This window comes from Oryx dammah, unplaced genomic scaffold (genome assembly GCF_014754425.2).
Source record: "Oryx dammah isolate SB20612 unplaced genomic scaffold, SCBI_Odam_1.1 HiC_scaffold_23, whole genome shotgun sequence".
NCBI classification, from domain to species: domain Eukaryota; kingdom Metazoa; phylum Chordata; class Mammalia; order Artiodactyla; family Bovidae; genus Oryx; species Oryx dammah.
The window spans coordinates 67,529,636-67,548,172 of NW_024070207.1; the positions used below are offsets into that span (position 1 = coordinate 67,529,636).

General features: G+C 38.4%; 1 protein-coding gene across 7 annotated transcripts in view; it reads left to right on the forward strand.

The window, feature by feature from the left end:
• Positions 1–18,537, forward strand: part of ATRX (ATRX chromatin remodeler) — a 293,493-nt gene that overhangs the window by 74,056 nt on the left and 200,900 nt on the right. For all 7 annotated transcript variants that reach the window (XM_040265641.1, XM_040265643.1, XM_040265642.1 and 4 more), the window contains one exon: positions 2,322–2,434. In XM_040265641.1, coding sequence (XP_040121575.1) covers positions 2,322–2,434 — 113 coding nt within the window. The remainder of the gene's footprint in view (positions 1–2,321; positions 2,435–18,537) is intronic.

The window sequence follows — 18,537 nt, forward strand, 5'->3', positions numbered from 1 at the left end:
GGCATACGTTTTCATTCTCTTGGGTATATGTCTAGGAGTGGAATTGCTGACCACTAAAATGTTTTTCATACTGACTGTCCCATTTTACATTCCCATCATCAATGTATATAGGTTCCAATTTCTTTACATCCTTGCCAACCCTTTAGTTTTAGAATACAATGATCATATTCATCATAATGTGTATAAAATAGTATCTCATAGTGGTTTTGATTTATATTTTGTTCTAATGACTGATAATCTTGAGCATTTTTTCATGTGCTTCCTGGCCATTGTATTCTTTGCAGAATTATATATCTAAGTTCTTTTTTAAATTGAAGTATAGTTGATTTACAGTGTTGTATTAATTTCTGCTCTACAACAAAGTGGTTCAGTTATATATACATTCTTTAAAAAATATTCTTTTCCGTTGTGATTTATCATAGAATATTGAATATAGTTCTCTTTGCTATACAGTAGGACCTTGTTGTTTATCCATTCTGTATATAAAAGCTTAAATCTGCTACCTCCAATTTCCCACTCTAGCCCCCCTCCCACTCCCCCGCCCCATTTAGCAAACAACAGTCTGCTCTCTAGAGCTGATTCTGTTTCTGTTTAATAGGTTCATTTGTGTCATATTTTAGATTAAACATATAAATGATATGTGATATTCGTCTTTCTCTTTCTGAGTTACTTCCCTAGTATGATAATCTCTAGTTGCATCTATGTTGCTGCAAATGGCATTTTTTCATTCTTTTTATGGCTGAGTGATATTTCAGTCTATGTGTGTGTACCATATCTTCTTTTTAGAATTTTTATATATTTTTAATTGAAGGATAATTGCTTTACAATATTGTGTTGGTTTCCACCATACATCAACATGAATCAGTCATAGGTATACGTATGCCTCTCTCTCTTGAGCTTCCCTCCCACCTCCCTCCCCATCCCAACCCTCTAAGTTGTTTCAGAGTACAAGTTTGAGCTCCCTGAGTCATAGCTCAAATTTCCAGTGGCTATCTATTTTACATATGGTGATGTGTATAGATATACCACATCTTTATTCATCTGTCAGTGACCATTTAAGTTGTTTCCATGTTTTGGCTATTGTGAATAGCGTTGTTATGAACATTATTGTGCATGTATCTTTTTGAATGCCCAGGTGTGGGATTGCTAGATCAAATGGTAATTCTGTTTTGTTTTAGGAGGAACCTCCACATTGGCTGCACCAACTTACATTCCCACCAACAGTGTAGGAGGGGTCCTTTTTCTCTACACCCTCTTTAGCATTTGTTATTTGTAGACTTTTTAATGATGACCTTTCTGACTGGTATGGTATTTCATTGTAGTTTTGGTTTGATTTCTCTAGTAATTAGAAATGTTGGACATCTTTTTTTGTGCCTGTTGCCCATCTATATGCCTTCTTTGGAATACTGTCTATTTAGGTCTTCTGCCCGTTTTTTGATTGGGTTTTTTGTTGTTGAGTTGTTGTATATCTAAGTTCTTTAAAACCCATTTTACAGTTGGGTTTGTCTTTTTATTGTTTAATTGTAAGAAGTCTTTATATTATTAAAAGGATATATATTATATAAAAGGATATTAATGCCTTTTCAGATACATGATTTGAAAATAGTTGTCCCCAGTTAAATGGGTTGTCTCTTCACTTTCTTGATGGTATTTTTTGATACACAGAGATTTTGAATTTTTTGCATTTAAACTTTTATTCTTTTGTAACCCTGTTGGATTACAGATGCACTTATTATATAACTTAGTAGGATATACTGTAATAATACACTTACATAAATATTTCCATGGGAATCTGTGAGCTCTAAATCCCATTCTATGTTTTATTCATCCCTGTGTTCATCATTTATAAAATTACTCTGTTCTAAGCAGAAAATAAGAGTAATAAACAAAAAGCTACTGAAGGCTTCCAGAGAGTAAGTGCTCAGGAAATATATTTGAAAAATGAATGAATTATTAGTGTAAATGATGTAAAGCAGAATCTTATACTATTACTATTTTCCTTGAATTATACTTTTTTATTTTAAAAATATTTTATTCAGGTATAGAGTTTTAAATTTCTGTCATACAGCTCAGTGAATCAGTTATATATATATTATTTATACACACACACACACACACACACACACACACACACACACATTCTTTTTCACATTTTCCATAATGGTTTATCACAGTCCTTGAATTACACTTTGTAGATAAGGGTACATGTAGAGTTTCAGACTACTTACAGTGTAGATAGATTTTCAGTTTACTAAACTATGTATTTAATTCAATATATGACCTGGTAAATAAGGATATTCTTAAAACTTTTATTTTAACAGCGAAAGCAAGTTGAATACATTGGTGCAGAAGCTTCATGACTTTCTGGCACACTCATCAGAGGAATCTGAAGAAACAAGTTCTCCTCCAAGACTTGTGATGAACCAAAGCACAGGTAAATTGGAAAAAAGAATTGCAATATCTTCTAGTCTTATTTATCTTTTATTTTTGGAGAGCTGAAGTTATTGAAGTTTTTAATAGCCCCTGTGTTTCTAGGAGTTAGATAATATCTGATATTACAGATTTTGATTCAGATAAGTAAAAAATGTGAGGTTTTATGGTTTTAGGTGCTTAGAGAAGCATACACTGAAGGTTTTATTTGTAATGGAAATGTTTTATAGAAGTGGGTGATGAATGTTAACTTTAAAATAGATAGGAGTGGGAGCAGTACAGAAATATGTTATTCTAAAAGTTATTCATGTATTATGAGTTATGTTTTTATGTTGTTTGATAATTCTTCAGCATAGATTTGGTCCATACATTTTTAAGATACAAAACAACATCCCTTTCTACCTCCCTTTTTCCTTTTTAAGAGTATATCATGTAATGATTACCATCATTTGTTTTCAAGTTTTTAAGGGTAGACATATATAGAAGAGGTGGACATGCACACACACAAACACACACAGGCCTCTTTGCACACAAACACAATATGTACAAGAAGTATGAAGAGTGGTAGATCACAGTGAAAAGTTCAACTGTATGTGTAATTAGAGTCCCAGAAGGAAAGAAGAGAGAGAATGGTTCAGAATCTGAGTTTGAGGAGATACTTGCTGAGCATTTCCTAAAAGTGAAGGACATCGTGTAGATTCATGAAACACTGTGAACCTCAAGCAGGATAAATGGAAAGAAAACTACAACTAAAAAAATCATAATAAACTCCTAAAGAACAAAAACCAAGAGAAAAATCTTAGGAGCAGCTGGAGGAAAACAGTCATTGCTTTTTAAATGTTGAATGTTTTTGAACAATAACACTGATAGCTCATTTGACAACAGTAATGTTAGAAGCTGGATGATAAATAAATGATTTATTTAAAGGGCCAAGTGAAAATAATTGCTAGCACAGTCTGCTCAGTGAAAACAATTGCTAGCACAGTCTGCTCAGTGAAAACATCTTTCACAAGTGAAGGTGGATAAAACTTTGGAGTTTTCCTGACAGTCCAGTGGTTGACTCTGCCCTTCTACTGCAGGGGCCATGGGTTTGATGCCTGATCAGGGAACTAAGATTCAGCATGCCATGAGGCATGGCCAAAAAAAAAAGAAAGAATGTCAGCATATGTACACTAGGGGAAATACCAAAGGGTTTTCTTAAATCAGAAGGAAAATAATTTGAAATGGCAGCATCAAAATATAGGAAGTTATGAATAACAATGGGATAGATAAATAGATGGAAAAATGAAATATGTACTTTTATCTAATCCACAGTCTCTAGTCTTAATTCATAAATTGCCCAACAGTGTTTTCATAGGTAAGTCCTTTACCCTCCCAAGACCAGGATCCCGTTGAAGAGCCCACACTGTATATGTTACTTGGTCTTTAGCATTTTCAAATCTCAAACAAGCTGGAACCATGGCATTTTTCAAATGTATAGATATATTATTTTGGTGATTGTCCCTCAGTGTACATTTGTCTGATTAGTTATAAAATTAGATTGAGGTTTTTAATTTTTGGCAGGATTGCTGTGTAAGTGGTGTATGTTGTTGTCCATACATCATATCACAAAGCACATGATGAAGTTTCCTCCTTTATTGGTGATGTTAACTTAGGTTATTTGGTTATGGCTGCTTTTCTAGATTAAACCACTGTAAAGTTATGATTTATTCTTTTGTACCTACCTAAAAAGTAATTTGTTGAAGATTACTTTGAAACTGCTTAGGTATTCTTTTCATCATCAAAAATTAGCTTTTTTTTTAAATTGCAAATTATCACAAACTTGGCAGCTTAAGTCAACCCAAATTTATTATCTCACAGTTCTGTGGATCTGGAGTCCAGATGGGCTTTGCTGAGGTCTGCTCAGGGAATCACAAGGGCTAAGTCAAAGTGATAGTAAGATTGTGTTCCTTTCTATAGAATCTGGAAGAATCCATTTTCATGTTCATTCAGGTTGTTGGCAGAATTCAGTTCATTGTGGTTGTAGGTCTGAGGTCCTCATTTCATGCTAACTATTGGCCAGGATCCTCCCAGCTCCTTAATTTCCTCTCGCATGGCCCCTTCCAACTTCAAAGCCAGCAATAGTGCATTGTGTCATTCTCATGCTTTGAGTTTCTCTGACTTAGCCTTTTGCTTGCTTCTTTTGCATCTTCTGCCATGAACTAAGGAGAAGGCAATGGCACCCCACTCCAGTACTCTTGCCTGGAAAATCCTATGAATGGAGGAGCCTGGTAGGCTGCAGTCCATGGGGTCGCTAAGAGTTGGACACGACTGAGAAACTTCACTTTCACCTTTCACTTTCATGCACTGGAGAAGGAAATGGCAACCCACTTCAGTGTTCTTGCCTGGAGAATCCCAGGGACGGGGGAGCCTGGTGGGCTGCCGTCTCTGGGGTCGCACAGAGTCAGACATGACTGAAGTGACTTAACACTAGCAGCAGCCATGAACTAGAGACATTTTTCTATTTTAAGGGACCCATGTGATTAGATTAGGTCCCTTCCTTCTCACCTCTCCCAAATGACCTCCCATTTTTTAAAGTCACCTGTGCCATTTCATGTAGCAAACAATGGGAGTGTTATTTCCTCACATTCACAGGTTCTGGTGATTCAGTTCAGTTCAGTCGCTCAGTTGTGTCTGACTCTTTGCAACCCCATGAATTGCAGCACGCCAGGCCTCCCTGTCCAGCACCAATTTCCGGAGTTCACCCAAACTCCTGTCCATCGAGTTGATGATGCCATCCAACGATCTCATCCTCTGTCATCCCCTTCTCCTCTTGCCCCCAATCCCTCCCAGCATCAGGGTCTTTTCCAATGAGTCAACTCATTGTATGAGGTGGTCAAAGTACTGGAGTTTTAGCTTTAGCCTCATTCCCTCCAAAGAAATCCCAGGGTTGATCTCCTTCAGAATGGACTGGTTGGATCTCCTTGCAGTCCAAGGGACTCTCGAGAGTCTTCTCCAACACCACAGTTCAAAAGCATCAATTTTTCGGCACTCAGCCTTCTTCACAGTCTAACTTTCACATCCATACATGACCACTGGAAAAACCATAGCCTTGACTAGCCGGACCTTTGTTGGCAAAGTATGTCTCTGCTTTTGAATATGCTATCTAGGTTGGTCATAACTCTTCTTCCAAGGAGGAAGCGTCTTTTAATTTCATGGCTGCAGTCACCATCTGCAGTGATTTTGGAGACCCAAAAAAATAAAGTCTGACACTGTTTCCACTGTTTCCCCATCTATTCCCCATGAATTGATGGGACCAGATACCATGATCTTCATCTTCATAATGTTTAACTTTAAGTCAACTTTTTCACTCTCCTCTTTCACTTTCATCAAGAGGCTCTTTAGTTCCTCTTTGCTTTCTGCCATAAGGGTGGTGTCATCTGCATATCTGAGGTTATTAATATTTCTCCTGGCAATCTTGATTCCTGCTTGTGCTTCTTTCAGTCCAGCATTTCTCATGATGTACTCTGCATATAAGTTAAATAAGCAGGGTGACAATATACAGCCTCAGTGTACTCCTTTTCCTATTTGGAACCAGTCTGTTGTTCCATGTCCAGTTCTAACTGTTGCTTCTTGACCTGCATATAGGTTTCTCAAGAGGTAGGTCAGGTGGTCTGGTATTCCCATCTCTTTCAGAATTTTCCACAGTTTATTGTGATCCACACAGTCAAAGGCTTTGGCATAGTCAATAAAGCAGAAATAGATGTTTTTCTGGAACTCTCTTGCTCTTTCCTTGATCCAGTGGATGTTGGCAATTTGATCTCTGGTTCCTCTGCCTTTTCTAAAACCAATTTGAACATCAGGAATTTCAGGGTTCACGTATTGTTGAAGCCTGGCTTGGAGAATTTTGAGCATTACTTTCTGGTGATTAGGGGGCATGAAATCTTGGGGGCCATTCCTAGAAATTCTGCCTGTCACCACATCCATTTATGATTCTTGGCTCAATGGTATGTTAGTATGATGGTTCAAAATGGTGATGTCCTATCATTACTTCTATCTTTTCTGTAAGGGAGATGTTTACATTTCTATGCTCCCTATTTATTTGTTCATATTAGTGTATGCTAGCATTTTTTCTTTTTCCATGAACATTTTCTTACTGTCATTATTTTAATGTTCAAATTATACCAATATTGGCTAGTGGGAACCCCTTTTGTATGGCTCTTATAGACCTTTTCATAAGTCTTCGTCAACCTTGAGCACTTTCCTTACTTTCTGCCCTCACAAGATGTTCATTGTTTACTTTGCACTGTCTGTTCCCCAGCCCTGGAATCAGTTATTTCTCTAAGAAGTTCTGATTCCTTTTAGTGGGGTATACTATTTAGAAAGCAATATCTGGGTGTATGATGTGCTCATTGCTGTTAGGACGTCTTCGCTTCCAGGCTCTTTAGCAGGGAAAGCCAATATATGTGATGCATTTTCATGTGTTGATATTGATACTTTTAGTTTTACTTTGGACTGTAGACATCATTCTGATCTTCCTCTTTTCATATTTTAACTTCTTACTGCAACAGAGAGAAAGGTGGTTCCCATTATCCTCAGTTTGTGTACTCAATTACTTAGTCTTCATTGTGTCCACAGTTTCAACTTTGCATGCTAAATTATCACAATAAAGAAACCTAACTAGTGTTAAATACTTATTTAAAGTTCTGTCTTTAGACTGAAATTATATTGTCACAGTTCTAAATTCAGTAGTTAGTTAGTTGGGGGAATTTTGCTTCTAGTAGTGGCAGAGTAGCTCTTTTTGGATAAGCAGATTATCTCCCACAGATACCAATTATAAATTCTGGCCAAAATACTGAAAACAATGATGAAGGAACTGATTAGTGACACAAACCAGACACACACTGGAATAGAGTCAACATATGGAAGAAAGAAGTATTCTTTGCTCAATTCCCAACTGTTAAGCCTTTTTCTTTAGGAAAGGTGCCAGTTAGCTGCAGCAGTGGAATTTCAGACTTGGATAGCCATCTTCTTCTGGATACGCTGTGTGAGCTTGCAGCCCTATTAATTTTGATAGCCTCTTTGTGACTAAGGTTTAACCAGCATAAAACTCAGCATTTGGTCCAAGGTGGCGGTATAGGAATACCATGATCTCACCTTCACCCACTGCTGCTGCTGCTAAGTTGCTTCAGTCATGTCTGACTCTGTGCAACCCCATCGACGGCAGCCCACCAGGCTCCCTGACAGACACACTGAATTTACAGCTATGTAAAGAGCAGTTCCTTGTACAGAAGAACTGAGGTGTGATTAAACAGCTTCTGCACAACAAACAGTACAAGTACCACATAGAGATTGGTAGAGAGAGACACAGTACTGATGAGAACCCCACTTCAATGTGGTATACAGCAGTGGAGAGGGATCACTAAGGGGCCTTTGTGCACACTCGGCTGCTCTGGGGCACAGAGATAAAAACAGTGGTTTAAGAGGGACCTAGACTATGCATGAAGGAAATCCTCTTACTATCCCTACCTAGAGTGTCTGCTAAATGGGCAGAGAACTGCTGGAAGTCTCTTCAGTGTTGAAGTTGCTAGAGAGCACCATCTTTTGTGTTCTCCTGTCACCTTGATGAGGTCTTCCCTCATAGCTCAATCGGTAAAGAATATGCCTGTAATGCAGGAGACCTGGGTTCAATTCCTGGGTCAGGAAGATCTTCTGGAGAAGGAAATGGCTACCTACTTCAGTATTCTTCCCTGGAGAATCCCATAGACAGAGGAGGCTGGCAGGCTACAATCCATGATATCACAAGAGTCGGACATGACTTAGTGACTAAACCACCACCATCACCTTGATGAGATGAGTAGAATGTAGTCCAGGTTCTCTAGTTGGCCTGCGAAGGCACTTGAGCATGCTCCTGGCCCACACAAGGTATAGCCATAGTGCCAGGGCAGCCCAAGTGTGCAGTTCCCTAGAATCCCCCTGGCTGATGATATATTAGGCTCAGCTGACCTGCCAAAACTGCCTGACACATTCAGACTACACAGGAGATGCTCTTAGCAGAGATTATGCCTTCAAGACCAAGAGGTACTTGTTTTGCCAGATGTGTAGCATGAAACACAAAGTCAAACAGAATGGGGACAGAAGAGTATGTTCCAAATGAAAGAGCAAGATAATACTTTAGAAAAAATCTTAACAAAATGGAGATAAGTAATTTATCTGATAAATAATTGAAAGAAATTGTCATAAAGCTTTCTAAACTAGGGAGAAGAATGGAGGAATATAGTGAGAACTTCAACAAAGAGTTCAAAAATATAAGAAAGAACCAATTAGTACTGAAGAACACAATAACTGAAATGACAAATAGAGGAAATTGATAGCAAATTAGATGATGTAGTAGGACACATCAGCCATCTGGAACAGAGAATAGTGGAAACCACCCAATCAGAATAGGAAAAAAGCATTTTTAAAAATGAGAGTTTAAGGGAACTCTATGACATCAGGAGTACTAACATTCTCATAGTAGGGGTAGGGGGATTGCAGATGGAGAAAAGAGGGAGAGAAGAGGACAGAGACTTACTTAAAGAAATGTTGAAAACTTCTCTAATCTGGAAAATGAAACAGACATCTAGGTACAGGAAGCACAGAGTCCCCCAAAAAATGAACCCACAGAGATCCACACCAAGACATGTATGTAAAATGGCCAAAGATGAAGACAATTTTATAGACAGCAGGACAAAAACAGCTAATCATATACAAGGAAAACCCCATAAGATTACTTGCTAATTTTTCAACAGAGGCTCTGCAAGCCAGAATGGAGTGGCATTATACATTTAAAGTACTGAATGTAAAAAACTTCCAACCAAGGATACTCTACCTGGTGAGTTTATCATTCAGAATTGAAGGAAAGATAGAGTTTCCCAGAGAAGCACAAAACTAAAGGAGTTTAACACCATTAAATGGCTTACAAGAAATGTTCAAGGGTCTTCTCAAGGTAGAAAAGCAAAAGCAATAGCTTGTTGTTGTTCAGTCTATGTGTCAATAAGTAGTGTCCGACTATTTGCGACCCATGGACTGCAGCATGCCAGGCTTCCCTGTTTTCCACTGTCTCCCAGAGTTTGCGCAAACTCATGTCCATTGATGTCTAAACATCTCACCCTTTGCCACCTCTTTTTCCTTTTGCCTTCAGTCTTTCCCAGCATCAGGGTCTTTTCCAGTGAGTCAAGTCTTCTCATCTGGTGGCCAAAGTATTGGAGCTTCAGCTTCAGCATCAGTCCTTCCAATGAATATTCAGGGTTGATTTCCTTTAGGATTGACTGGTTTGATCTCCTTGCAGTCCAAGGGACTCTAAAAGTCTTCTACAACATCACAGTTCCACAGCATCAATTCTTTGGTGCTCAGCCTTCTTTATGGTCCAACTCTCACATCCATACATGACTACTGGAAAAACCGTAGCTTTGGCTGAATGGACCTTTCTCAGCAAGGTAATGTCTCAGCTTTTTATTTTATTTTATTATTATTTTTTTAATTTATCACACAATTTTACTAGCTTTCTGCCCCTAACTGCTCTCTCATCGTTAATTAAACGTGTTGCCTTTTAAAGAATGGATGTTTATACATTTCCAATATAAATAAATTCGAAGCCATCCTCTCTCCCTCTCTCTCTCTGTCTCTCTTCCTCTCCCTCTGGTCTCTCACCATTAGAAGGCACTTCTTCACATGGGCCCTGAGTGGCGGACACCTGGTTTCTCCCACGCCTGGCGATGGGTAGGTGAGCCATTCCAGCCTTCCGAACACGCTGACCGAGCCCCTCCTCCTGTGTTGACCACATCACTGACTTTCCTTGCCAAAGAAACTTGGTGTGCACTGGCCATATCTTCACCTCCTCCTCCACCTCCTCTGCTGCCGATCTCTGAGGAACTAAAATCTTGGAGTGTTTGTCTATACCCCAGGCCACTGCCAATGCCGGCTCCTTCCCCAGCGCCTCATTTCCGACTTTTTCACATGCTAAGTTGTTTAACAACTCCGAGCAGCTAGTTGTGGCTTTATTTATAGGTTCTCTGTTATTTTACGTCCTTTTTATTTCTCTCTGCAACTATTCTGATAGATTAATCAATAGCCATTTTCTTGTCTCAGCTTTTTAATATGCAGTCTAAATTTGTCATAACTTTCCTTCCAAGGAGCAAGCAACTTTTAATTTTGTGGCTGGAGTTACTGTCAGCAGTGATTTTAGAGCCCAAGAAAATAAAATCTGTCACTGTTTCCACTTTTACCCGTTCAGTTTGCCATGACGTAATAGGAGAGATGCCATGATCTTAGTTTTTTGAATGTTGAGTTTCAAGCCAGCTTTTTCACTCTTCTCTCTCACTTCCATCAAGAGGCTCTTTAATTCCTCTTCATTTTCTGCCATTAGTGTGGTATTATCTGCATATCTGAGGATGTTGATATTTCTTCTGACAGTCTTGATTTCAGCTTGTGATTTATCCAGCCTGGTATTTCTCATGATGTACTCTGCATAGAAGTTAAATAAGTGGAGTGACAATATACAGCTTTGTCACACTCCTTTCCCAGTTTTGAACCAGTTCATTTTTCTATGTCCAGTTCTTACTGCCACTTCTTGATGTACATGTAGGTTTCTCAGGAGATAGGTAAGATGGTCTTGATATTCCCATCTCTTTAAGAATTTTCCAGAGTTTGTTGTGATCGACACAGTCAAAGGCTTTAGCATAGTCAATGAAGCAGAAGTAGATGTTTTTCTGGAATTCTCTTCCTTTTTCTATGATCCAACAAATGTTGGCAGTTCAGTCTCTGTTTCCTCTGCCTTTTCTAAACCCAGCTTCTCAATTCACATACAGCTGAAGCCTAACTTGAAGAATTTTGAGCATAACCTTACTAGCATGTGAAATGAGTGCAGTTGTATGGTAGTTGGAATATTTTTTGGCCTTGGAACTGACCTTTTCCAGTCCTGTGTCCATTGTTCAGTTTTCCAAATTTGCTGGCATTTTGAGTGCAGCACTTTAACTGCATCATCTTTTATGATATGAAATATGCTGGAATTCCATCACCTATGCTAACTTTGTTTGTAGTAATTCTTCCTAAGGCCCACTTGACTTCACACTCCAGGATGTGTGGCACTAGGTGAGTGACCACCCCTTTGTGGTTATCCAGATCATTAAGACCTTTTTTGTATAGTTCTTCTGTATATTGTTTGCCACCTCTTAGCTAGAAATAAGAAAATATATGAAAAAAATCTCAGTGGTAAAGGTAAATATAAAGTAATGACAGTGAATCAGCCACATATAAAGCTAGTAGGAAGGTTAAAAGACAAAAAATCAACTATAAGTAAAATAAGTAGTTAAGAAATGCATAAAGTATAAAGTTGTAAAATAATGTCAGAAAAAAAAATTGGGAGGGGTAGTAAAAATGTACTTTAGAATATATATGAACTTTACTAACCTGGTAGCTCAGATGGTAAAGTGTCTGCCTACAATGCAGAAGACCTGGGTTCAATCCCTGGGTCGGGAAGATTCTCTGGAGAAGGAAATGGAGAAGGAAATGGCAACCCACTCCAGTATTCTTGCCTGGAAAATCCCATGGACAGAGGAGCCTGGTAGGCTATAGTCCATGGGGTCGCAAAGAGTCAGACACGACTGAGTGATGTCACTCACTCACTCCTCAAGCAGCTGTCAGCCTATATTAAATCATTGTTTGTGGGTTTCAACCTGATAGTAACTGCAAACCCAAAACCTGCTATAGATAAACAAAAAATAAAGAGAGAAAGGAGCCCAAACATAAAGAAAGCCATCAGACTGCAACAGAAGAAAGGAACAGAGAAGAACTATAAAAACAAGTAGAAAATAATTAACAATATTGCAATAGGTACATAGTTAGCAATAACCACTTTAAATGAAAATTTACTAAATGCTTTAATCAAAATAGAGATGACTGAATGAATAGAAAAACAAGACCCATTTATATGCTGCCTACAAGAGACTCACTTCCAATCTAAAGACAGACTGATATTAAAGGGATGGAAAAATATATTCCATGCAAAAAGAAACAAAAAAAGAAAGCTGAAGTAGTAAATAAAATGCTACAAAACCAGTGCATCAGGGAAGAAATAATGACGAAATTCAAAAATACTTTGAGAGACATGAAAATGGTAACACAACTTTCTAATATCTATGACCGACTCTTTATAACCCCATGGACTAGTCTGCTAGGCTCCTCTGTCCCTGGGATTCTCCAGGCAAGGATACTGGAGTGGGTTGCCGTGCCCTTCTCCAAGGGGTCTTCTCCACTCAGGGATCGAACCCACATCTCTTACATCTCCTGCATTGGCAGGTGGGTTCTTTACCACTAGTGCCACCTGGAAAGCCCTCTAATATCTATGCGATGCAGCAAAAGCGGTTCTCAGAGGGACGATCATAGTGAAACAGGCCTACCTCACAAAACAAGAAAATTCTCAAATTAAAAAAAAACAACAACTTTATACTTAAAGGAGCTATAAAAAGAGGAACAAAACAAGTGCAAACTTAGTAAAAGGAAGTTAATAATAAAGGTCAGACTGGAAATAATGAAACTTCTAGCTTGTCTTCTTCCTCTTGTCAGGGTCTTTCGCAGAGTAAAAGTTTCAAATTTTGAGCAAGTCCAATTTATAGATTTCCTTTGGAGGACATGCTTTTCTCCTTTATAAAGGAACCAGAAGAAGAACAAACCAAACTCTAGGTTACTAGAAAGACATAAACCATAGAGATCAGGGCAGAAATAAATGAAATAGAGAGTGAAAAAAAATACTAGAAAAGATCAGTGAAACTTATGAATGAATTTTTTAAAAAAATATGAACAAAATTGAAAAACTTTTAGTGAGATCCATCTTGATAAAAAGAGAGAGGGCCCAAGTAAATAAAATGAGAAATAAAAGAGGAGATTTATCAACTTGTATCACACCAGTGCAAGGAATCATAACATACTACTGTGCCAACAATGGGGGCTTCCCTGGTGGCTCAGTGGTAAAGAATTCACCTGCCAATGTAGGAGACATGGGTTCAATTCCTGGGTTGGGAAGATCCCCTAGAGAAGGAAATGGCAACCCATTCCAGTATTCTTGCCTGGAAAATTCCATGGGCAGAGGAGCCTGGAGGGGTATTGTCCATGCAGTCACAAAGAGTCAGACATGACTTAGCGACTGAGCACCCACCATGCCAACAGTGGAGAACATCAAAGAAATGGATTAATTCCTAGAAACATACAATCTTTTAAGAATGAATCATGGAGAAATGCAAAATCTGACTGATTACTAATAAAATTCAATCGGTAGTGAAAAAGCTTCCAACACACAAAAGTCAAAGACCAGATTGCTTCATAGGTGAATTCTGTCAAACATTAAAGAATTATACTCAACAATATTACAATAATTTTATATGGTGACAGATGGTAACTGGCCTGTAGTCGTGATCATTTTGTAACATATAAAATATTGGATCACTATGTTGTTCACCTAAAAAGAATACATTGTCAATTTTATGTCAAAATGAAAGAATTGGATAGAAATCTGCATTCTTGATGAGGCATAACGGAATTGCAGAGATCCCAGTAGGTTTTGTAAAATGGAGAAGGACATCCCACTTAGAAGAGAGCTACAGCTTGGGAGCTCCAGGACCTGCAAAAATTCTTACCATATCTGGTTGTATTATAAGTGCAAGCCAGTTAGGGCTAAAAGAACAGAATAAAGTTTTCAGCTGCCTACACCAGAGGGTATATATTAATATTTTGGGGTTTGATTTCAGCTGAATTAACTATCTGCTATTAACAGAATCATCAACTAGAACGGCATGCAGTGTTTTCACTATATCTTAAAATATGTCCAGTATCCAATGTGAAATACTGGATTAGATACAAAGAGGAAACTGTGACCCATGCTGAAAAGGAAAGGCAATCAATAGAGACAATCCAAATGTCTTAAATTTTGAAATTAGCAAACGAGTATTAAAGCAGCTATTGCAACCTTATTAACAAAGACACTAATTTGCTTTAGTATAATGAAGCAAATAGGCCTGACGTGCTGCAATTCATGGGGTCGCAAAGAGTTGGACACGACTGAGTGACTGAAGTGAACTGAATAAAGCAAATACATTTGTGAAGAGTGGACAGATAGAAAATCTCAGTACAAACATAGAAAATGTGAAAAAGGAACAACTTGAAATTCTAGAATTGAAAAATGTAATTTCTGAATAACAAATGATTGTACTTAACAGGAGAATAGAGATAGCTGTAGTAGTGTCAGTGAAGTTGATGATATTCTAACAGAAATTATCCAATCGGAGAATAGAAAACATTGAAAAATAAAAAGTGAATAGAACACATGCTCTTCAGATCCTTTCCACAATTAATTTGTATAGTTATGAAACACATGTAAAGGATAGGAATGCTTCAGTTCAGTCGCTTAGTCGTGTCCGACTCTTTGGACCCCATGAATTGCAGCACGCCAGGCCTCCCTGTCCATCACCAACTCTCGGAGTTCACTCAAACTCACGTCCATTGAGTCGATGATGCCATCCAACCATCTCATCCTTGGTCGTCCCCTTCTCCTCCTGCCCCCAATCCTTCCCAACATCAGAGTTTTTCCCAATGAGTCACCTCTTCACATGAGGTGGCCAAAGTGCTGGAGTTTCAGCTTTAGCATCATTCCTTCCAAAGAACACCCAGGACTGATCTCTTTTAGAATGGACTGGGTGGATCTCTTTGCAGTCCAAAGGACTCTCAAGAGTCTTCTCCAACACCACAGTTCAAAAGCATCAATTCTTTGGTGCTCAGCTTTCTTCACAGCCCAACTCTCACATCCATACATGACTACTAGAAAAACCATAGCCTTGACTAGACGGACTTTTGTTGGCAAAGTAATGTCTCTGCTTTTGAATATGCTACCTAGGTTGGTCATAACTTTTCTTCCAAGGAGTAAGTGTCTTTTAATTTCATGGCTACAGTCACCATCTGCAGTAATTTTGGAGCCCCCAAAAATAAAGTCTGACACTGTTTCCACTGTTTCCCCATCTATTTCCCATGAAGTGATGGGACCTGATGCCATGATCTTCGTTTTCTGAATGTTGAGCTTTAATTCAACTTTTTCACTCTCCTCTTTCACTTTCATCAAGAGGCTCTTTAGTTCCTCTTCACTTTCTGCCATAAGGGTGGTGTCATCTGCATATCTGAGGTGATTGATATTTCTCCCGGCAATCTTGATTCCAGCTTGTGTTTCTTCCAGTCCAGCATTTCTCATGATGTACTCTGCATAGAAGTTAAATAAGCAGGGTGACAATATACAGCCTGGACGTACTCCTTTTCCTATTTGGAAACAGTCTGTTTTTGCATGTCCAGTTCTAACTTTTGCTTCCTGACCTGCATATAGGTTTCTCAAGAGGGAAGTCAGGTGGTCTGGTATTCCCATCTCTTGAAGAATTTTCTGCAGTTTATTGTGATCCACACAGTCAAAGGCTTTGGCATAGTCAGTAAAGCAGAAATAGATGTTTTTCTGGAACTCTCTTGCTTTTTCCATGATTCAGCGGATGTTGGCAATTTGATCTCTGGTTCCTCTGCCTTTTCTAAAACCGGCTTGAACATCAGGAAGTTCATGGTTCACATATTGCTGAAGGCTGGATTGGAGAATTTTGAGCATTACTTTACTAGCGTGTGAGATGAGTGCAAATGTGCAGTAGTTTGAGCATTTTTTGGCATTGCCTTTCTTAGGGATTGGAATGAAAACTGACCTTTTCCAGTCCTGTGGCCACTGCTCAGTTTTCCAAATTTGTTGACATATTGAGTGCAGCATTTTCACAGCATCATCTTTCAGGATTTGAAATAGCTCAACTGGAATTCTATCACCTCCACTATCTTTGTTCACAGTGATGCTTTCTAAGGCCCACTTAACTTCATATTCCAGGATGTCTGGCTCTCAGTGAGTGATCACACAATCATGATTATTTTGGTTGTGAAGATTCTTTTTGTACAGTTCTTCTGTGTATTCTTGCCACCTCTTCTTAATATCTTCTGCTTCTGTTAGGTCCATACCATTTCTGTCCTTTATAGAGCCCATCTTTGCATGAAATGTTCCCTTGGTATCTCTCATTTTCTTGAAGAGATCTCTAGTCTTTCCCATTGTATTGTTTTCCTCTATTTCTTTGCATTGATCCCTGAAGAAGGCTTTCTTACCTCTTCTTGCTATTCTTTGGAACTCTGCATTCAGATGCTTATATCTTTCCTTTTCTCCTTTGCTTTTTGCTTTTCTTCTTTTCACAGCTATTTGTAAGGCCTCCCCAGACAGCCATTTTGCTTTTTTGTGTTTCTTTTCCATGGGGATGGTCTTGATCCCTGTCTCCTGTACAATGTCACGAACCTCCGTCCATAGTTCATCAGGCACTCTGTCTATCAGATCTAGTCCCTTAAATCTATTTCTCACTTCTACTGTATAATCATACAGTGTGGACCTTAGGAATGCTTAACAGTAGAGAAAAAAGTGCTGATAGAAACTCTCAGTTGGCCCAGTGTTTTATAGTTTTTGTTATAGTGACTTTTGTTGTTAGCCATATACAAATTCGTTACATTTTTACCAAATTACTTCATTTTGGGGGTGCTATTTTAAATTCCCTGGCTTTTAAATCTCAATTTCTAATTGTTCATTGCAATAATTCAGTTACGTTTTTTATGTTGACCTTGTATTTTGTGAATGTGCTCTAGGTAGCTTCTTTTTCATCTTTCAGATTTATTGAAATTTTCTACCTAATCTGGTTGTCTGCAAATAGGGCCATGTTTATTTCTTACTTTCCATCGTATGGCTTTTAATTCCTATTCTTGTCTCATTATCCTGGGTAGGACTTTCTATATTTTCTGTTATTATGTTGAAGAATGATAATAGACATCCTCTTGGTATTTCTGATATCAGTGGGGAAGCATTGAACTATTTCACCATTAAGTATGATGGTTCCTGTATAAGATTTTTGTAAATATTCTATCAAGTTGAGAAAGTCCCCCCCGCCTTTACTTTCTAAGTTTTTTTTCCTAAGGTGATATTTTTACTGAGATAGATGTAGATTCACATGCAGTTGTAATATATGCACAGCTCTTTTGTACTTTGCCCAGTTTCTCAAACAATATCAGTGTTTTACAGAAGTATATTATCAGTTAACCATGTTACTGATATCTACCAATATGACTCAGTTTTCCTCAGTTTTATTGTACTTTGTATTTGTGTTAAGTTCTACACAGTTTATTACAAACATGAGTTGGTTCATGTTTGCATCACCACAGTCAACATGCAGATTTCTCATCTTGCCCTTTTGTTATCATGTTCAGCTCTCTACCCATATTTCTACCTGTGCCTAATACCTGGAAATCACTAATTTATCCTCCATTTCTAAAATTTTTTTCATTTTTAACATGTTCTATAAATGGAATCCGGAGAAGGCGATGGCACCCCACTCCGGTACTCTTGCCTGGAAAATCCCATGGACAGAGGAGCCTGGTAGGCTGCATTCCATGGGGTGGCTAGGAATTGAACATGACTGAGCAACTTCACTTTCACTTTTCACTTTCATGCATTGGAGAAGGAAATGGCAACCCACTCCACTGTTCTTGCCTGGAGAATCCCAGGGACGGGGGAGTCTGGTGGGCTGCTGTCTATGGGGTTGCATACAGTCGAACACAACTGAAGCAACTTAGCAGCACCAGCATAAATGGAATCATATAGTTTGGGATTAGACATTTTGGGATTGTGTTTTTTCACTTAGCATGATTTCCTTGGGATTCACCCAGGTCATTGCATGTGTCAATAGTTCTCTCCTTTTTATTGCAAGGTAGTGTTCTATGGTATGGATATACTACAGTTGGTTTAACCATTTACCTGTTAAAGGACATCTTGGATAATCCCAGATTTGGGCTATTACAAATGAGGGTGCCAATAAACATTTGTGTACAGGTTTTTGTGTCAGTGAAAATTTCATTCCTCTGGGATAAATGGTCAGGTGTATTTGGTGGGTCATTATGATGGTTGTATTTTTGTAAAAAAACACTCCTAAACGGTTTTCCAGAGTGGCTGTGCTGGTTTGTAGTCTCACAGCAATTTAAGAATGATCCATTTTT